The sequence below is a fragment of the Aristolochia californica genome, unplaced genomic scaffold (assembly GCF_029961685.1).
Source record: "Aristolochia californica isolate CCGP_79_NKW_82.1479 unplaced genomic scaffold, dmAriCali1.0.hap1 SCAF_4, whole genome shotgun sequence".
NCBI lineage: Eukaryota > Viridiplantae > Streptophyta > Magnoliopsida > Piperales > Aristolochiaceae > Aristolochia > Aristolochia californica.
In genome coordinates this window covers 4,049,957-4,072,605 of record NW_027182103.1, presented here as the reverse complement: position 1 = coordinate 4,072,605, position 22,649 = coordinate 4,049,957, and the positions used below count along the sequence as shown (strand labels likewise).

The window sequence follows — 22,649 nt, the reverse complement described above, 5'->3', positions numbered from 1 at the left end:
CGACTACGTATTTTGTACTTTTTACGGTTATCCATTACGTGGCAGTTGAAATTATCTCAAAAAGCCACGTGGCAGACCGATAGTGGATAATTTAGTTTATTGCAGGTCACGGCCACGGTCACGCTTCAGGCCACTAGTGGCATTTACGTGCTGAAGACCCTGGTGGCCGAAATGGACACGTGGGTTTGCACCTACCGACATGATTCGAATCTCCACAGGTGATGAACTGACGTCCTTGTACTTCCAGTCGCAAAATGCTCTGAACTCGCCTCTCCTGCTGCACTCCAAGGTAGAACGCGAGCTTCGAATTTCTTAGCAGAGCGACACAGAAGCTCCGTTACCGTAGGATTGAGAATTGAGGGCTGGTAGGTGACGAGTTTGTTACGGAGGTTTCAGGTTCATGGTCTGGGTTCTGGTTAGACACCGAGGACGATGATGGCAACCAGAGGTATGTAGAGTTGCATATTTTCTTTTCATTCTTTTTCTTTTCGCTTGTTTTGTTTTATTTTTGCTTTTACTGAAAAAATTGTATTAGTTAAATTTTTCTAATCCAGATTCACCTGGATTTTAGGTCTTGAGTTTTTTCTGTTTTACTAGCGGATGGTTGTGGTTTAAGATTTTACGTTGGCTGTGTTATGATGTGATTTTCTCTAAAACGTGTTCATGAGTAAGTCCTAGCTGAAGCACAAAGCGGGAAGTTGTGTTTCATGAGTAAGTCCTAGCTGAAGCACAAAGCGGGAAGTTGTGTTTCTTTTGGCTGTGAAGCCAGGGTCGGCCCCCTCAATGGAATAGGTACAGGTGGACTAAGCTGCGTCCGTCTTAATATTCATATATTGATTCACGACATGGTTACAATCATATGAAAGATGGACTGCAAGGAAATTGGAGAAAGGATTGCCTTATAGTTTGCAAAGTTAATCCCAAGTAAACGTAAAACTCTTTATATTGAAACTGGATAAAAATGGGAAGGAATTCAGGTTTTGCTTGTTAATTTACCATTCTAACAGCAGTAAAAAAAGAAGAAAAAAGAAAAAAAGAAACTAACTCTCAAAAAAAGTTAATAAAGTTTCTATCGTACCAAGTTTTGTAATTGCTAATAAAACTGAGGAAGTTTTATACTTTGAAAGAAAGTAAATCAACTCAAGCCCCTTGTTTGCTTGACATGAGTGGTTTCTGATCTGGAGTTTCCTACTTGACAAGAAACTAAAACAAGCCTTGAGAGACTGGTCAAAGACATATTGTAGCCTGGGCATATCTTTCTTAAGGGAAGTCATAATCTAACTAAAGCCACAGTTCATCTCCCAAAAATTGTATTATTTTTTAAACGTATGAATCTTGTATAGTAAGTTCATATTCCCTGGTGGCAAAATGCTCATTCTCTTGCTTTTCAAGGTTATGGATTGAAAGTGAAAATATGTAGAAGGCCTCAGGATAAACTTTGGTTCCTCCATATATTCTGAATCATGGCATCAGTTTGCATTCGAAACAATACAAACATTTGGAGAAGTATAAAAGTTTCATGATGCTGACATACTATTGGTCTATAGCAGAAAGGAATCTTCATTATGACCATATATTCATTTAAGAAAATGCTGAATATGAGTGTCTCATGAATCGAAAAGCGCATTTTACTAGTTATTCGCTAAATTGAAAACTTCCCAAATCAGGAAAGGATGTTATCATGTAATACCATGTTTCCAAAAATTCTAGTAATTACTCTTTTTCTTGAAATTTATGCTGGTGGTTGTGACTAGTTTCTACTAATAAAGTATAAAGTACTGCATGTTTATTATAGACTATTTTTTGATTTTGTTCCTTATCAACTCCAGAATTGGATATCAATGAGCTATATCGAGAAGCTCAAAACCGGTGGTTGAAAACTGCTGAGGTGCTCTTTTTGCTGCAGAATTATGAAAGACAACATCTTATGCAAGGGAATATTCAAAATCCACCAAGTAATCCTTCCTACTCTGGTCATTTGGTCAGAGTTTAGTTAATTCAAATCCAAAGTGCTTTAGTTTCTGCATAATGATCTAACAGTCTTATTGAGAAGTCATATCACTATAGGCTGTGTATGTTAAACAGGTGGTTCTCTGTTCCTTTTCAATCGGAGGGTCCATCGATTTTTCCGTAAAGATGGTTATGCTTGGCGAAAAAAGAGAGATGGGAAAACTGTTGGAGAAGCACATGAGCGACTCAAGGCCTGTAACAATTTCATTCTTTTCCTCTTCTTCATGGACTCTTGTGCACTAAGTGTGAGCTCGGGTGATGTAAAAAATGTTGCATAGTAGTTGATGTTGAGTACATGGCATGGTATTAAATCTGGTTATTGTAAATATTGTATTTAATAAAGTGATATTAGATATTGAACTTCTAAAAAAAATTAGATATTAAAATTATTTAATGAACTAGATAGAGCTACTGTGTGCTGATGTCTTGATCATTTAAGCTGTTGCTTTATATAAATTGATGTTTCTTTTCTATATAGTTTTCACAGATTTCAGGTTTTAATAGATGATCTTTAGACTCTAGGAATTAATGACTGGATAATGCCTCCCAATACCAAAAATTTACTGCAAATTCTGACTAGAAATGTTCTTCGCATGACTCCTAGAGGGAACAAAAAGAAAGACTTGATCATTTAAGCTGTTGCTTTATATAAATGGATGTTTCTTTTCTATATAGTTTTCACAGATTTCAGGTTTTAATAGATGATCCTTAAACTCTAGGAATTAATGATGGGATAATGCCTCCCAACACCAAAAATTTACTGCAAACTCTTGACTAGAAATGTTCTTCGCATGACTCCTCAAGGGAACAAAAAGAAAGAAATGTTTAAATAGGTCACAGTCTTACTCTCTATTCATAGACAGCTAGATCACTATAACTGATGATTCCAAGCCTTCACTGCCTTTTTATTATCCACCCAGTACAGAAATGGGCATTATTAGTAGCTTCTGTACTCAATCCTTTTCTTGGAGATTTCTTCTTTGAAGAGTGGTACCTCACAGTTATTCTTTTTTTTTTCTTTTTTTAATGAAAATGAAATCTTTGGTGTGTTAGACTGATGTGATGACCAACTACACCATGACACCCTGTTGATCATTACAGTTATTCCTGCATTTGACGATGTGCTAATTTCAAGATAACTATTTACAGTCTCTTGAAGTTCAAATCTTGTATTTTACTACAAAAGGTTGTTCAATGGGAACAACCCTGATAAGTGAGCTTCATAAGATTTGTTCTCCTACAGCTACTAGGTAATTGAGTGCTAGGATCTTCAAACTGAAAATTTGTGGCCATTGACTTGTAACTTTATCTTCTTATGCTTTCTTTATGCTTTTTTTGATTGGCTTCAACCTTTCACTGTGTCATGTGGGGCCTAGGTGTCTTCTAGCACGGCCAAAGAACACTCATTTTCTTTATTTTGTAGCTCTTGCTAAGATTCTCATTAACCTTCTGTCTTCTTCCTGTTTTACCTGTTTTGAATAACCTATGTAGTTTCTTCCTCTCTGATTTTCTTGCTCTCGATAGTGACTCCCTCAGTTTTCTCCTGTCTTTCTTCCTAAGTTCCATTCCAAATTTCTTTATGAGATTTTTCGTAAGAAAATTTCCTTGTACCCGAAACACCATGTCTAGAATTTGGCGTTGTCATAAATCTGGATAACTTATTCTACACATTTTGCTAATTATGAGACTAAAAAAGAAAATTCTGTGAAATGGATAGTATTCTGTAAATAGATAAATTTTAGACACCATGCCAATCCAGAGGACAAGAAATACAGTTTAACATGTTTGCAAGGATTCCACTGCTATTTGGTGAGTATACATTCTTTTTTATTTCATTTTACTTTGTTTTTTTTAGAAAGTGATGAATTTATTAAACCAGAAGCAAAACATTTCATTTTACTTTGTTGGTAGAGTGACTATCCCTATTTTTATGTTCAGGTTGGGAATGTTGATACTTTGAATTGTTATTATGCTCATGGAGAGCAAAATCCGAATTTTCAGAGGCGAAGCTATTGGATGTTAGATCCGTAAGTATTCGATGTTTATTACTTGGCCACTCCATAGTCCACCTTGCATGAAAAGAAGAATTTTTATTGTGATTCTTTGTTGATATCGGTCTCACTCATCTGCATTGGGTAAAAGTCATTGGGTTAAAGTGTCATTTGCTTAGCATTTAAGTTTTTGGAAGTTCTTTGAAGATGTTGGAGGTTAACTCATTTTTTGGATAAGAAAGTGCCTCTTATCATTTATGAGAAGTTCAAAGAACTCCAAGTTTTTAGTAATTTTTATCATTTTTTTTAAATGATGCTGATTTTTATTAAGAGAGCTCAAACGAGCAGATTACAAGAGGGGAAACCTTCCCAAATAATGAGAGATTGCTGGGAGGTTCCAAATTTTGCCAATTTATCAGCCAAAAAATTGGTTGATGTAGGAACGAGGCTCCAATTACAATGAATGGATGACACAATGTCAGCAATACAATCAGTGATTAGCCCGTGGCGCCAAGGGGGGGAGCTATCTTTTGAACACTAGCTGATGGCAGTTTTTGAGTCTCCTTCGATAAGCAGCTTGCCATGAAGCTGCTCTTTAAAGATTTGGAAGCCGAATAGAAGAGCACTCACTTCAGTAGTATTTGAATCAGCAATACCCACCGGCCCAGCATAGGATAGAATAGGGTCTCCACTATTGTCTCTGAAAACACCACCAGTTCCAGTCGGCCCAAGACAGCCTAAAACACTGCCATCAAAATTGAGTTTGTTGCAGTCATGAGGGGGAGGATCCCAGGTGGCTATAACCGGATTCCTATAGGGCCCTGCCATATGTGCGATCAAACCCCAATTTTTTCGAAGGGAAACTCCCGATAGAGAGGCAAACTCCTTCCTAGTATGTAACCAACTCGAGATAAGGCCCACTGCCTGAGAAGCTGTATTGTTCGAGGTGCTAGCCTTGGAGCTGAATCTCCGGTTATTTTGCTCGAGCCATAGGCACCATGGTGTTGGAAGATAAACTCAAGCCCACATATCTAAGATTATTATAAGATGGGCCACACGACTAAGGAAGGCCCACAAGATGGGTCCAAGCCCATAAGAAGTAGGACCCACAATGATTACCATGAACTGGTGTCCTTATTACTTCAGTTGGAAGATCAAGAAGGACTCACAAAAGTATCTTTATCTTAGGGTCACGACCAAGAAGAGTTTTAGTTTGAGTTATGTTTGTCTTTTATCAATATTGAGTTATTTAATTATGTTAGGACTTATCTTTAAGAGTTAGAGTTTGGGTGTAATTGGACAAGGGTAGTTTTATTGTAATTGGACTCTACTACCTTCCTCTATTATAAATAGAGATTCATATACTCTGATTACAACAAGTTATTGATGTCAATGAAGTATTTCACTTTTCCATAAATTCAACATGGTATCAGAGCTGGTTCTGTGAGTTGACTTGGTCAACTCACGGAGGTAATGTGATCCTTTTCTCTAAACCCTAAACCCTAAGTCTAGGTTCGTAGTTATTTTTTTCAGTCCCTGCACCTGTAGTTTGCTTTGCGTTTTTTATCTCTATACGTAGTTTTTTATATTTCAAATTATATACTTACGGAAAGATATTTGAGTCTACTTTCTATAGAAAACCTATTTGTTCCAATCGAAGTTATCTACAGAGATATATCGATATTTGAATGAACGAAGGTCAGATTTCAAAAAAGTTCGAGTAGCAGCATCAGTCTTGTGATTTCGAGGTATTATTTGCTATCAAGAACTAGACTTTATATGGAGAAATATATATCAAAAGAAAGATATGTAAGTTTATTCTTTTACCTATTCAACCAAGTTTTTATTTGAGTTATCTACAAAGAGAAATCGATATTTGAAGTAGTAAAGGTTAGATTGAAAAAGAAGTTCGTGCGGTAGTAGAAAGCTTCAAATTCTGAGGTATTTTATGCTATCAATAAAGAGACTTTATATGGAGAATTATATATCAAAAGAAAGATACGTAAGTCTATTTTCTTACCTACTCAACCAATTCTCGGTATGATTTTTATATAAGGAGATATTGATATTTGAAGAGTCAATGGTCATTCTGGAAAAACAGGAGAAACAGTATTTTGTTTGGCTAGATGACAAAGACCAAAATATAGTAGATTATTTATCTTCTGAAAATTATATTTTATTAAGTGAAGTTATACTTGGATGAAAGATATTTAAGTCTAGGTTCATACGAATAAAATTTCATGTCAATTTGATCTATATTTAAAGAAATAATCGCATTGGAAGAATCAAAGTTCATGTTGGTATTCTGTTGTATTGAAAAATCCGAATTTATGCCCATTGTTTTCAAGTTGGGATCACTGCCATTACATTCCAGCTTGAGGGGGAGAAGTGGAAGAAGTACAAGAAAGAGGTTTTATTCCTTATGTTGTGGATAAGTTTATGTGACCAAAATATTCAAGAAAGGGGGAGCACAAAAGATGAAGTTTGTGCATCTAAGAAAAAATATTTATATCGGATTATGATTATTTCATGGGTCCTTCTACAAGGTTGGTTCATGTTATATGTGTTGAAAGATGGTTGTGTTATATTCAGCTGCAACTATTATGTCTCTTTGGGGACATTATTATTGAAGAAGAGGTGGCCTCATGTCATCATTTATTTTACCCCGTCAAAAAGATGAAAATTATTTGTGGTTGGGAGTCCATGACGGAGGAACTTCATCCCCGTCAAAAAGATCAAAATTATTTGTGGTTAGAAGTCCATGACGGAGGAACTTCATCCCCCCCCCTGTAATGACTTTTATGTTTCCTACTACTTGAGAGTCGTTGTCCTGTGGAGGGACACGGTGGTGGACACTTTAGAGAAATGCCGATAGACACACTACCGATAGAAGTGGAGTGTGCCCTACATCCAGCATTAGGACTGGAGTATGAAGCAATGGCTTACCAGCTAGGAGTGATTTTTACTCTCACTTATATAATGCCGCAGGGCCTCATGGAAGGACGCAACAAAGTATGGGGGAATGTTGGAAGATGAAGACATATTGGAAGATGTGCCATTTTATACAAAAATATTCTATACATCATTTGCAGCAAGCTAGAAGTTCATGTTGTTCTCTCACCCCCAGTTTGAGGGGGTGTGTTGGAAGATAAACTCAAGCCCACACGACCAAGGAAGACCCACATATCTAAGATTATTATAAGATGGGTCACACGACCAAGGAAGACCCACAAGATGGGCCCAAGCCTATAAGGAGTAGGACCCACAATGATTACCATGAGCTGGCATCCTTATCACATCAGTTGGAAGATCAAGGATTCACAAAAGTATCTTTATCTTAGGGTCACGACCAAGAAGACTTTTAGTTTGAGTTATGTTTGTCTTTTATCAATATTGAGTTATGAAATTATGTTACGACTTATCTTTAAGAGTTTGGGTGTAATTGGGACAAGGGTATTTTTATTGTAATTGGACTCTACTACCTTCCTCTATTATAAATAGAGGTTCATGTACTCTGATTACAAGAAGTTATTGATGTCAATGAAGTATTTCACTTTTCCATAAATTCAACACATGGGACATGCGCAAGGCATGCCAAGAGAATTATCTTGCCTAGGTAGATTCCCATAATCATCTCATAGGTGCCGAAAAGGTCCTGATGCAGCCCTATTTGGAGTCCAATCTTTTGAAATATCTTCATCTAGACTTGCCAAGAAAAATCACAATCAAGAGAACATGCTGGACTGTCTCGTCGCACACACCACAAAGGGGACAAGTACGATCGGGGGCTATGTAACCACTTTTATGGAGGTTATCAGAGGTGAGGATCTATTCCCTGATGGCCGTCCACATGAAGAATTTGATTTTACTAGAGTAATTTTTATCATAATAGGTTTATAAAAAGTTTCTTGAATTTTTTTTGTATATCCTCAAGCAATTGTCTTTCTGGAAGCTTTGACAATACTTCACTAAACATAGAAATTGTTTCTAAACTTCTGAGTAGGAAATTAAAGATGCCCTTAAGTTTTTATTTTTTTATTTTGAATTTGTGGGCATTTCACAATTTTATTTTTTAAAAGCATAATTTTTTAACTATTTTGAGTTGGCCTTTTGACCTTTAGGTGTCAAGTACTACCAATTCAGGGTAGTTTGGTCATATGCCCTATAACAATTAGGCTTGTTACCTTTCTTCTTATGTGGTTAAGTTTTTGTTTATGTACAGAGTATAAAGTACATTCTGATATACCCGCCCCCTCTCGGAGGACTTCCCGGAACTCTCTAGGGTGGCTAGGGACCTCTCTTGCTCAGTGGCCGATTCTTGAAGGGATCAGTCATGGAGCTTCCCGTTCCGCCAGGGACTAAATGATGAGGAAACTTTGACTTTTTGCTCTCTCCTATCCAGACTCAGCAGTATTACCATTCGGGAGCATGCAGTCGATAAGCTGACTTAGAAATCCAACATTAATGGCCGATTCACTGTTGCTTTTGCCTACTCTTATATCAGAAAGCAAAACTACAGTATGCATGAGCACAAGGCAAACTTGGCTTGGAAGCTCTCAATGCCAAGTAAAATCAAGTTTTTCATGTGGTCGGCCATCAGAGAACAAATCCTCACATCTGGCAATCTTCATAGAAGAGGCTTCACCGCCCCTGATTATTCTTGTCCCTTTTGTGGTGTGTGTGATGAGACAGTCCAGCATGTTCTCTTACATCGTGGATTTTCTTGGCAAGTCTGGATGAAGATTGGGCTCCAAATGGGGCTAAATCAGGACCTCTTCAGCACCTATGAGATGATTAGGGGGACCCGCCTTCCTCGGTTGGGCAAGTTAATCATTTTGGCATGTCTTGCGCATGTCCCATGGTGCATATGGCTCAAGCGAAATAACCAGAGATTCTACTCCAAAGCTAGCACCCCAGACAATACGGCTTCACATGCTGTGGGCCTTATCTCGAGCTGGTTACATACCATAAAGGAGTTTGTAGCTCTATTGGGTGTTTCCCTTCGGGAAAATTGGAAATTGATCGCTCATATAACAGGCCCTTGCAGGACTACAGTTATGGCCACCTAAGATCCTCCCCCTTGCGATTGCGTCAAACTCAATTTTGATGGTAGTGCTATTGGCTGTCCTGGGCCGGTCGAAGCAGGTGGTGTTTTCAGAGGCAACAAAGGAGAACTTATTCTTTCTTATGTTGGACCGGTGGGCATTGCTGATTTCAATACCGCTGAAGTAAAAAACACCAACTTGGTTAATGATAAAAAAAAATTCTCCAACAAATAATAATAAAAAAACCAAGTAGAGTTCTTCAACCAACTTGGTTAATGGAGAGGCTTAGCATAGAAGTTAAGTAATCATATTTTTGAAATCCAATGAATAAATAACTACTCATAATAGGCTCAATACCAATCTTCTTTATCAGGAAATCTTGTTCCCACAAAATTGTAACGTTTTATGCATAAAATCTCAACATAAACTGGTTTTCAATTAAAAAAATTTCCAAACCGACAAAACTGTCTTGGTAACTTCTTCTAATCCGATATGCATAAATCTCAATAATCTCATATGGTGAAGACAACCATAAAATCATCTCTAAACCAGCTTCTAAATCCGAAAACCAGTAGCATGAATTAATAATAAGAATAATATAAAAAACTTATCTCATGAGTTTCAATCTTGCTTCACAAAGAGCCTTCTATGAGTAGCTTTGATCATAACTTCTTAGAGCATTCCTTTTGACGTGGGGATCCTAAATTTGATGTTTTGATACCATGTTGAATTTAGGACCCCTTTATTGAAATCTCGAGCAAGGTGAGAGAGGGAGAAAGAAAAAGAAAGAGAGAGAGAGCTCTCGGGGTAGAGAGGAGAGATGAGAGAAAAAAAGAAAAAGAGTTTAGGTTAGAGAGGAAGTCTTCACCAGAGAGAAGTGGAGAACTACTTCACTTTCTTATTATTAATTCAAGTACAAACACCTCTATTTATAGTAGAGGAAAGTAGTAGAGTCCAAGTACAATTAAACTACCATTCTCCTAATTACATCCAAACTATAACTCTTAAAGATAAGTCTATCATAATAAAATAACTCAACATAATTAGAAGACTAACATAACTCAAACTAAAACTCTTCTATGAGGACATAATCATATGATAAAGATGCCAGCTCGTGGTTATAATTGTGGGTCCCACTTGATCTTCCAACTCATGTGATAAGGATACCAACTCGTTGTTATCTTTGTGGGTCCCACTTGATCTTCAAATCTTCCTACTCATTCCAGCTCGTGCTTCACATCTTCCAACTCATGCTAGCTCGTGTGATGATTCATCATGTCATCTCACATTCTCATGGTGGGTCCCACCAGCTCGTGCAACCATGGTGGGTCCCACATTGTAACAAAATGTAAGGACCAATCATGATAGTGAATGTCCCTCTTAACTTGGATCTCCAAACGATTGAAGCTTTCATAGGAGAACAGGGGTTAGGCCACAAGGAAGCAAGGAACTTGAAAATTTCTAAAGAGGATACATACATCATTGGAAGATGCAACTTCTCGTCTCTAGGTGCCACTGGCCGATACTTCATGTTTCATTATCTTCCTTGTATCAATATCCAACCATCTCAAATTTAAAGTTGTTCAATGTTTATGGCCTCTAAGAAGTGAACTTGAACTTGGGCTCATACTCAACCCAGCCACCCTTTCAGCAACTACCCCCCTTCCAACACCTGTCAACCACCCACCACCCAACAATTAATCCCATCACCAGTTCCACACCCTCATCATCGACCACCTTCAAGCATCGAGCCCTCTATATCTTACCAAGCCTCGCCATTTCTATCCCTACTCTCTCTGTCAGTCATGAATTCAGAACCCTTCCGAACACTCTGATATAGACTCTTCACCATCTGTCAATACAACTAACCATCCAGCCACCCCTCCAGCTCAAACCTGATCAACTGTATCCTCCACGCCCCTGCACATCTATTGGCGACGAGAGAGGTCTCACCCACAAAACCCAACAATAGCTGAATCTAGTGGGTTTGGCCCACCATCCCTTGCCCTTCCGATTGATTCTGCTCCTGTGGTCCTCCCCTTCTCTTGCCCAGTGAGCAATCTCTGAGGTTTGTAGTGGCACTTCAATCAGAGAAGCATAGATATCGACCCAACGAATGGGAAAAGATTATGGAACTTGTTTTTTGGTTTGGAGAAATCTACAATTGTCAACTGCCTGGAGTTGAAGAGCTCACAAAAATCCCCCAACAACCTCCCCAATGATCATTATATCTTGGAACATTTGGGGAATTTGCTTGCATTCCAAAAGAACCATTGTTAAAAAAATCCTCTCGGACTGCAAGCCGAGGAGCATTCTTTTATCTATCAATACTAAGGAACTCATTCTAAACTTGGTAAAAAATCATTATTGCATATTGTGCAACAATTTTTCGAGACGGATGACTGCCTGTTCCTGCTTTCTCCCTTTATTTGGGGGCTACGGGGCTTGTTGAATTTAGGATCCCTTGACAAGGTCCTTGACCAAGGTAGTGAAAGAGGAGAGGAAGAAAAGGAAGAAAAGGAAGATAAGAAAGGAGAAGAGAGAAAAAAGAGAGAACTTTTGGCTAGAGAGATGGAGAGAGAGAGATTGGGAGAGGAGACAATTATAAGGACGAATTTGAGAGAGGAGAGGGGAGACTTAATGATCTACCCCATGCCTTGAGCTTCTATTTATAGTTGTGGAAGGAAGTTTACAATGACTACAATGCCCTTAAGGTTACAAACTTTGAAAAGGAAAAGACATAAGTAGACATATATCTTATTAGATAATTACACCCTTGAACCATCCTTATGAGAAGACTTTTAAATTACCGTCTTTGCCACCTCCTTGACTTGGGGAAGGTAATTACATTGATGTCATTTCGAGGTGTTCTCCAACAGAGCTGCCTGCTCTGCAAATTTTGCTTTCAGTTCAGTTTCCCCTCGCTTTTTTGCTTCCTAGCACAAGTCGCAGTTGAGTTCAGGTCCATTTGTGGAAGGAATTATTGACTCTGTCATTCAGGCTGCAGACTGATTTCAGGGTCAAATTATTGAGTCTTGCATTCACTTTGTTCTTTTCTTGACCAATAAATTCCCCATTGGCTGACTAGGTCGCTACATGCTGTCCCGCGGTCAAACCAGTTAAACCTTCCAGTCCAGCCAATTTTTCTCTCTGCCCTGGGTTTTTTCTACGTTCAGACCAGGAGTAGGGATCAGTTATGATTAAAATAGCTGCTTAGTTCTGAGTCTGATAATGTGGAAGATACCTTATTAGAGAAAAGCCATATTATGTGCTCTAGGTTAATTTTTTTTTCTGAAAATAAAGGTGAATTGCATAATTTGTTGCTATGCAGCTTTCTGTTGGCTTGTTTATTTGTATTGGTACTTCATCTTTTTAAAGATCAGTTTGTTGAAATACATATACTCCAACCTGTGAACTGGGTTTCCTGTGTAAATATTCTGGAGTCACATGATGTATACAATTATGCTTTGCAGGGCTTGGGAACACATTGTTCTTGTTCATTATAGAGAAGTCGGAGAGGTGAGTTCACTGAATCCTGATTGTTCTTGGATGCAACAGTTACTACGTATGTTACAAAAAATATATCGAGATAATATGCTTGATAAAAATTTTGTCACTTGAGCATTACATTGTTGCTTGTCTTTTTCACCACTGTAATTTCTAGGTCATCTGTACATTGTTGAGTGATTTTAGCATAATTTCATAACTGAAGAATTCCATCATGTTATCTAACTTGAAGGGAGGTCAAAATATTGACCAATTGAGAAATAATTGGCATGTAAAATGTAACGCTCACAAAATTGCAAAAGTTGAAGGGATCACTTTCATCAGCCCCTAATTGTCTTCTTATCCATGGGACAAACAGCAGGCTTAAGTTGCAATTATTCACGCGTCTTTGTAATTTGATGCACACTTTGATTGGGAAAGCTTAATGCCTTCTTTGGTGGCATTCAAATGTTTTTATGAGATTTGTAATCTTGCTGGTAATGCTGTTTGTAATTGGTTCCATGTTAGCATATGTATTAATGGGCTTACTGAAATAACTAGAGATTCAACTTCAAGGCTAGCACCCCGGATAATACAGCTTCTCAGGCAGTGGGCCTTATCTCGAGTTGGTTACATACTAGGAAGGAGTTTGCCTCTCTATCGGGTGTTTCCCTTCGAGAAAATTGGGGTTTGATCGTGCATATGGCGGGCCCCTGGAAGAATCCGGTTATGGCCACCAGGGATCCCCCATCAAACTCAATTTTGATGGCAGTGTTTTAGGCTATCCTGGGCCAGCTGGAGCTGGTGGTGTTTTCAGAAACAACAGTGGAGACCCTATTCTATCCTATGCTGGGCCGGTGGATATTGTTAATTCAAATACTGCTGAAGTGAATGCTCTTCTATTCGGCCTCCAAATCTTCAGAGAACGCCTCCATGGCAAGCTGCTTATCGGAGGAGACTCAAAGACTGTCATCTGCTGGTGTTGAAAAGATAGCTCCCCCTCTTGGTGCCACTGGCCAATCACTGATTGTATTGCTGACATTGTATCGTCCCCATTCATTGTAGTTGGAACCTTGTTCCTAGATCAGCCAATTCTCTGGCTGATAAATTGGCAAAATTCGGAACCTCCCAGCAATCTCTCATTGTTTGGAAAGGCTTCCCCCCATGTAATTTGCTCTTTTGAGCTCTCTTAATAAAATTCAGCATCATTTCAAAAAAAAGAGCTGGGGGGGGGGGGGGTTGATCTCCAATTTCTCTTGGTTCTAATCTTCCCTCCTTAGTCTGTTGCTGTTTTTTAGTCTTTGGCCTCAATGAAATCACCTTCTTCTTTTACAAAAAAAAGAAAGATTAATGCCTCCTTAGAAAGGCTACTTCAATTCTTAGAAAATGCTTGAGACTTTTGTGGATTCTTTATGTTAAATTGTTGCCCAATGTACTATTTCAAATCAGCAGCCCCTTCAAAATCATCCCTAAAGATAATAATGTCATCAACATAGGGAAGATAAAATCTAATTTAGCATTCCTATGCAACACAAATATGGAATGCTCAACATCATTTCTTCTAAATAGATATCTCCAATATTTTGGTTTTAGAGAAAGGATGATTTTATAAAGAGGAAAACAAGGCCAAAAGGCTACAAAAGCTCAAAAGAGCGATCCCATGACAACAAGAGATTCGCAAGGACATCAACAACAAAATTTGTGGATCTCGGAATGTGAGACTAAGTACAAAAAAAGAAGAAGCCATATCCATAATCTCGAAAAATACATCCCAGTGACGTTTGGGGGGGGGGGGGGGGGGGGGGGGGGGCACATGAGCACTGTTGAATTTATGGAAAAGTGAAATACTTCATTGACATCAATAACTTGTCGTAATCAGAGTACATGAATCTCTATTTATAATAGAGGAAGGTAGCAGAGTCTAATTACAATAAAACTACCCTCATCCCAATTACACCCAAAAACTCTTAAAGATAAGTCCTAACATAATTAAATAACTCAATATTGATTAAAGACAAACATAACTCAAACTAAAACTATTCTTGGTCGTGGCCCTAAGATAAAGATACTTTTGTGAGTTCTTCTTGATCTTCCAATTGATGTGATAAGGATGACAGCTCATGGTAATCATTGTGGTTCCTACTTCTTATGGGCTTGGGCCCATCTTGTGGGCCTTCCTTGGTCGTGTGGCCCATCTTATAATAATCTTAGATATGTGGGCCTTCCTTGGTCGTGTGGGTTGAGCTTATCTTTCAACAAGCACAATAGCCAAAAGGATGATTTTATTAAGAGGAAAACAAGGCCAAAAGGCTACAAAAGCTCAAAAGAACGATCCCATAACAACAAGAGATTAGCAAAGACTTCAGCAACAGAATTTGTGGATCTCGGAATGTGAGATAAGTACAAAAATGAAGAAGCTATATCCATAATCCCGAATAACACTGCCAAAAACCCACCATCCTAGGATTGCCGAGAGAAGATCCATCAAAATTTAGCTTGAGGAATCCTGTTGGGGAGCCAGCCATTCCTGAATAGTGGGGGAGCGCAAAGGAATCTGAAGCTGGGCCAAACACAACCAATTGTCCCCAATAGATGACCCAAAAAACAGGAGAGAAGGCCCTCTTAGTACTCAGCCAAGAGGAAATATGTCCTGAGATAATATCAGCAACTTGATCAATAAACTCAAATTTTTCTTTGAAGCGTTTGAAACTTTCAGCCCAGAGACCCTATGGGTTATATGCCACGCAAGCAGAGATCAACAATTTTCCCAGGGCAGTGCCCAGAAGCATCCAGCTGGCAACAATCAAATCCGCGGACAAACGAAACTGTAGACCAATGTGGTAGAGCACCAAAGACCAAACCCGCCACGAGAAGGTGCATAGGAGAAGAGGGTGACAAATTGATTCCTCCACCAGGCCATAAGAGGGGGCAGAGGGGGTCAACTAAAGGGTTTCCAAGTCGCTGAAGATTGTCTACCGTAAGATTCTTGTTGACACAGACACTCCACCTGAAAATTTTAACTTTAGGAGGGGCACAAAGACGCGAAGTGAAAACCACGTCATGCACAGTAAATGGGCAAGACCATCCTTTGGTGAAAAGATAGGCCGAGGAAACCGAAAAGGAACCCCCTTTATCAGGCCACCATAGCAGCTTGTTAGGATCCTGAGGACGAAGTTTGACCTGCTTAAGAGACTCCAAAAGACGGCTAGCATCCAAGGCCTTAGAATCTGAAAGACTACGACGAAGATGGAGGTTCCAACTACCGCTACTATGAGCATCGACCATAATGATCTCCGAGTATAAGGATAAGCGGAAAATTCCATTAAAGGTATTTTCTCAAAGGCTCGCCCCCGGTCCACCAGTTCCCCTAGAATTTGATAGATTGGCCATTTCCCACATAATGCCTAATAGCCAAGCAAAAGATCGGAAGAAACAAATAAAGAGACCTCCATATTGGCGACAAAGTCCTCCTACCCTCGGAGGTCCACCAAGAAGAAGTCCAACCGAGCTTCCAAGCTACCATGTTCTACTATAGATTAGGGGAGCTGGAATTAAACCTCCAAATCTATTTTAAAAGGAGTGCACTATTCATATCTTTAGTGAGGCGGATACCCAACCCACCAAGGGACTTGGGCTGCCAAACATCCTTCCAATTCATCAAATGATACTTGAAATCAGCACAAGAACCTCTCCAAAGAAAGCAACTTTTGATTCTTTCCAGATGCTGACATATGAATGCAGGGCAAGGCAAGAAGTATTAGAAGTAGTTTGGGATACCAGCAATACAGGACTTGAGGAGGGTGAGTCTCCTTGCCTTGCTGAGAAGACGTCCTTTCCAAGTGGCAAGATGCAAACTTCTCATCCAAAGGAGTCCAAAAATCTTTGGAAGCCGCCTGGTGAATAAAGGGAGCCCAAGATATGTGGTAGGAATGGATGAGATCGAATAACCCAATTCACTAGCCATCACCGAGTGACTTTTCGAATCAATATTGAAGCCCAGCTATGTAATCTTCCCCCAATTAACCCTTTGGCCCGAAGCCAGCTCAAACAAACCAAGCACCACCTTTATCCTTTTAATTTCTTCAAGATTACCAACCCCAAAAATAATAGCATTGTTCATGTATTGCTGAATAGGAACATCAAAATCCGAGTGCTGATTGATCGGAGGCAGCCACCCACACTTTTTAGCTGAATACATCATGGAGGAGAGGAAAATTCTGCCACAATGTTAAACAACAACGGGGAGAAGAGGTCACATTGCCTAATGCCCCTAGAACCTTTGAAGAAACCACAAACTGATCCATTGAGAATAAGAGAGTATGATGCCGAAGATACACAACTCTTAATCTAGAATCTCCAACGATTCCTAAAACCCATATGCCCCAACAAATCAACCAAAAGAGACCAATTAACCCTGAAAAACGAGGCTCTTTTGAGTAGTTGAAATAGTCAATGAGCTCATGAGTCGTCATGGTGGAGTCGAGGATATTCCTTCCTTTTAGAAAAGCGGCCTGGCCATGATGAATCACTGTAGGAAGGAGTGCCTTTAGCCGATAAGCAAGTAGTTGGGCAATGATCTTGTAAGAACTGGAGATTAGACCTGCCCCCTTTGAGGCACTTATGAGGAGTCAGTATGTTTTTCTCCACTGCAGTTACTCTTGGGGTGCTTGGATGGCCATGTTTCAAAAAATTGGCATCCAGCTACGGCTCCACAAAGATCTCTTTGGCACTGTCCAAATGGTCTTGGGGATATTTATACCTAAAATTGGCAAATTGCTCTTCTCCGCTTGCTTGACTCATGTTCCTTGGTGTCTTTGCCTAGAACGCAACAACCAGTGCTTCAATCTCAAGTTCAGCACTCATGTTCCTTGGTGTCTTTGGCTAGAACGCAACAACCGGTGCTTCAATCTCAAGTTCAGCAGTATCGAGAGCACTGCCACTTCCACCATGGGCCTCATCTCTAGTTGGCTTCACACCAAAAAAGAATCTGACCCCCAGGTGGGAATATCTCTTTGATGCCGTCTCCTTGCGCATATGTCGGGTCCTCATAAGCCTCCTGCCAGAGTCGAGTGGACCCCTCCACCTAGTGATTGCATCAAAATGAATTTCGACGGCAGCACCTTGGCGTGCCCGAGCTCGGTGGGTGCCGGGGGTGCCTTCAGAAATTGCCGTGGCGAAGTTATCCTCACCTATGCTGGTCCGGTTGGTGTTGCGGATTCGACCACCACAGAGGTGTCTGCCCTCCATTATATGTTAAAGTTTTCGAGGACCATCTTCAAAGAAAACTCCTTATTGAAGGTGATTCCAAAGTTGTTATCAGCTGGTGCTCGGGATGCACCTCCCCCTATGGAGACATTGGCCCATTCTATCCTCTATCTCAGACATTGTATCTAACATTTCATGTACTTGCCATCATGTTCCTAGATGGCTAACTCTTCGGCCGATAGATTAGCTAAACATGGGACCTCCCTACAATCTCTCACTGTTTGGGACGGTCTCCCTAATATGTAATTCAGTTCTGTTGTAGCTTTCTCTTTAATAAAATCAACACTATTAAAAAAAAAAAAGATTTGGAGATTAGACTTGCGGCTTGGAAATCACCAGGATGCTCCACATTGGTATTTTTAGGGACCAAGACGATGAAGGAGGCACCCGAACTACGGTAGGTAATACCTCGAGAGTAGAATCCTCGAACCATAGCACACATGTTCTCCTTAATAATTGGCCAAGCACGAAAGTAGAAATCACCATTGAATCCATTGGGCCCCGACGCCTTATTACATGCCATTCCTAGAACAGCCCTTTCAATCTCACTGGAAGAGAAAGGGACCTCCAAAAAAAATTCTGCCATAGGGGAAATATTGGAGAAGTGAAGGTGCTGAATCTTTGACCTGATTGTGCATTTTTCAGAAAAATTTGAGCAACTCATTAGTAATGGAGGTCCTATCTGATGTTACCTCGTTATTGATACATAAGGAGGTAATTCGGTTAGATCTCCTCCTCTTCGAGGCAAGGGCATGAAAGAACTTGGTATTCACATCCCCATCCATCAACCACTTGAAACAGGCCTTTTGTTTCTATCGAACCTGTTGGACCAGTTGTTTGATTTCCTGGAGAGGGGGATCTCTTCCAATTCACATCCACCAATAAAACTAGTGAAGCCGCGCATGGAAGATGAGATGTAGGCAGTAGGCGGCATTTTCTCATTGCAGAACCGAATGACATTCAAGTCCCCCGCAAAGAGCCATGGATGAGACCAAAATTGATTGAGGTTAAGTAGCTCATCCCAAAAGCCACGCCTCTCACGATATCTAGTGGGGCCGTACACATCGGCTAAACACCAATCTTTGCCGGAAGAAAGATCACGAAAATGAACTCCAATGGAAAAACGCCTTGGAGAGATGTCCAGAGCATCAAATAAAGAGCCGTCCCAAAGAATAAGAATGCCTCTGGAGTGCCCAATTGCATCAACAGCAGTCCAATTGAGAGAGGGACAATTCCGGAGGTTCCTAGTGAGAAGATCATCCGTAGCTTGACATTTTGTCTCCTGAAGGATTGCAATTGAGGGCTTGAATTGCGCAAGACAGTGATAAATAACAACCTGTTTGCAAACAGACCCAACTCCTGTCACATTCCATAAGACAATAATCATTTATTGTTCTTGTTTTGGACTCCCTCAGTTTTTTCATCTCCCGGTAAGTAGCCTTTGTATACGATCCCCATGATCCTTGCCAAATTCATCATTTGTTGCCAGGTTTCATCGTCATACCGGTGGCACCTTTCGTTTGGGTGGGGAAAAAGAATTTTGTTGAGTCCTGGCAGGCTTGCAACAACATTGGATTCACCTTGTTGGGGAGACCTGTTTTGACCCCTTCGACCGCGCTGATAGGTTGCTAGAATTGGGGGGGATGAGTTGGTAATACGAGGTCCAGCACCAGCATAGACTCAAAATCAGAGTGGTAGTTTTGTGCTGGTGGAGAGTCAGGAGGGGAGACATGAGGAGAAACTTTGTGTGTGTGTGTGTGTGTGTTGGGGGGGGCGTGGATGGCGTAACCTGTGGCTGGGTTTGCCACGAACTCAAGGAGGCCGAGTCAACACTTTGGGACTGGTTAAAGAGAGGGTTGTTTGTTAGGAATTAGACGCTCTAATTCCAAACTAACAAGAACAATAATAATAAACACAGAAGAAGGGAAAAAACAAGCACCGAAAAGCACAACAAGATTTATACAAGTTTGCCTCAAGGTGAGACTATGTCCTGTCTTCCGCCGCTATAGTAATCCACTATGAAGATGAAATAGTTTACAAGAGAAATCACACTTACAAGTGTTTCTCTCTAACCTCTTGAGCTGCAACTCGAGATGCTCCTCGGATTAAGATGATAAAACCCTAATAGTGGCGCCCCCAAATTTAAAGAGAAAGCTAGGGCAACCGCTTTACAAGAGTAAAATTCCCAAACTGCCCTTAATGAAACAACAGACAATATATTGTGGATCGGACGGGGGTTCCGCGACCAACTTAGCGTAATGCGTTAATTAGGCTCCACAACTTAACAATCTCCCAATTGGAGACTAATCCATCATCAATATCTCCTCTGCAGTGGCAACAACTTCTCAATCCTCAGAGAAGTCCAACTGAAGTTGAACACAACTTCGGTTTCTCGATCGTAACAGTCTTTGTCAGCATATCAGCCGGATTCTGACTTCCTTGAATCTTCTCAAGTGCTAAGACTCCATCCTTTAAAGCCGATCTGATGAAGTGATAACGCACCTGTATGTGCTTTGTTCTGGCATGATAAACGAGATTCTTTACTAAACGAATAACACTTTGACCGTCACAATACAACACATTCTTCCCATGTTTGAGACCTAATTCTTCCCAGAAAGACTGCAGCCATACCATCTCTTTGGTGGCTCCGGTCACGACGTCGTATTCTACCTCAGTGGTGGAAAGAGCAACTATCTTTTGCCACTTAGAGACCCAACTAACTTGTACCATCCAATGTGTATATATATCCAGTGGTACTCTTCCTGCCATCAATGTCTCCAGCCCAGCATCTACATAACCTTGTAATCCCAAGTTTGACTTTTTGAAACATAAGGTTGAGTCTGCAGTTCCTCTCAAATACTTGAGAATCCACATCACTGCTTCCCAATGTTGTTTACCTGGATTACTCATATATCTGCTCAAAACTCCTATTGCATGAGCTATGTCTGGTCTAGTACACACCATGGCATACATGAGATTGTCAATAGCAGAAGCATAAGGCACATTGGCCATGTTGGCTCGCTCTTGCTCTGTTGAAGGTGACTGCTCATTGGATAGCCTAAAGTGACTAGCCAAAGGAGTACTCACTGGTTTTGCATCATTCATGTTGAATTTGTTCAGCACCTTCTTCACATATTCTTCCTTGTGACAGTTTCAAGACATCAGCATCTCTAGTAATCCTCATCCCAAGGATTTGTTTTGCAGCACCCAAATCCTACATTGCAAACTTCTTCGACAACTCCCTTTTCAAATTATCTATTTCCTGTTTGCAAACACCTGCTATCAACATGTCATCAACATATAGCAGTAGAATGATGTAGGAGTCATCAAATTTCTTCACATAACAACAATGATCTGTCTGGCACCTCAAGTAACCATTACTACTTGTAAAGGTGTCAAACTTCTTATACCATTGTCTTGGAGATTGTTTAAGACCATACATGCTCTTTTGAAGTTTGCACACCATTTTCTCCTTTCCTTGTGCTTTGAAACCCTGTGGCTGCAGCATGTAAATTTCTTCCTCTAAATCACCATGAAGAAAGGTTGTCTTTACATCCAACTGCTCTAAGTGCAAGTCTTCATTTGCCACTAGTCTAAACACTATTCTAATAGTAGTCAATTTCACTACTGGAGAGAAAATCTGTGTAGTCAATGCCTTCTTTTTGTTGAAAGCCCTTTACCACCAGTCTTGCCTTGTACCGCTTGCTGCCATCATGTTCGTCTTTTATTCAGTACACCCACACCCATTTATTCTGCAAGGTCTTCTTTCCTTTTGGTAGTTCGGTCAACTGCCATATCTAATTGGATTGGATAACAATGAATCCATCTCATCTTACATGGTCAACTCCCATTTGGTTGATTCATCAACTTGCACGGCTTCCTCATAACTCTCTGGTTCACCTTTATCAGTCAACAAAATATAATTAAGTGCAGGGGAGTACCTCTATGGTGGTCTGCTAGTTCTAGCAGATCTCCTGAGTTCAGTCACAAGAATGTTCTGATTTACTTTTGGGGGTATGTTCTACTGGTCTTTCTGAGCAATATTCTCTAACTCAATAGCTGAAAGATCTCTCAACTAAATCACTTCAAACTTCTTGGCTTCATCACTTGTGCTTTTAAACTCTGTTCTCAACCTGTCTTTACACAAGGCATCTTCATTGAAGATCATGTCCTTGCTCCTCATAACCTTACGACTTTGGTCATCCTAGAAGCGATAACCAACTCGGTACCACCATAACCAATAAAAAAAACATATTTTAGATTTAGCATCAAGTTTACTTCTAACAGCAGAATCAATGTGAATATAAGAAACACAACCAAATACTTTCAAGAAAAAAAGGTTTACCTCTTTGTTGCTCCAAACCTCTTCTGGTATTTTGCAATCCAATGGTGTTGAGGGACCTCTGTTGATCAAATAGGCAAGAGTGCTAATAGCCTCAGACCAGAACATCTTTGGCAATCCCGCATGTAATCTCATGCTTCTAGCATGCTCGTTCAAAGTTTTGTTCATCCTCTCAGCCACACCATTCTGTTGAGGTTTTCCAGGAATAATCTTCTTCATCTTGATTCCATTATCAGCACAGTACCACTTGAAATCATCATCTATGTATTCTCCTCCATTATTTGACTGTAGGCACTTCACCTTCAAATATGTCTCATTCTCAACCATTGCTCTCCATCTCTTGAAGATATCAAAGATGTCGGATTTCTTTTTCAGGAAATAAACCCATACCTTTCGGTTTGCATCATCAATAAATGTCACATAGTAGTTAGAACCACCAAGGGAAGTAACAACTGAAGGCCTCCACACATCAGTGTGAACCAACTCCAATTTTGATGTCTGTTGTTCTTT

General features: G+C 40.0%; 1 protein-coding gene across 2 annotated transcripts in view; it reads left to right on the top strand.

The window, feature by feature from the left end:
* The first annotated feature begins 262 nt into the window (after positions 1 to 262).
* Positions 263 to 22,649, top strand: part of LOC137962861 (calmodulin-binding transcription activator 4-like) — a 50,262-nt gene continuing 27,875 nt past the window's right edge. For both annotated transcript variants that reach the window (XM_068809971.1, XM_068809970.1), the window contains exons 1-5: positions 263 to 448; positions 1,830 to 1,955; positions 2,086 to 2,201; positions 3,949 to 4,037; positions 12,520 to 12,565. In XM_068809971.1, coding sequence (XP_068666072.1) covers positions 433 to 448; positions 1,830 to 1,955; positions 2,086 to 2,201; positions 3,949 to 4,037; positions 12,520 to 12,565 — 393 coding nt within the window. In that variant the 5' untranslated portion in view covers positions 263 to 432. The remainder of the gene's footprint in view (positions 449 to 1,829; positions 1,956 to 2,085; positions 2,202 to 3,948; positions 4,038 to 12,519; positions 12,566 to 22,649) is intronic.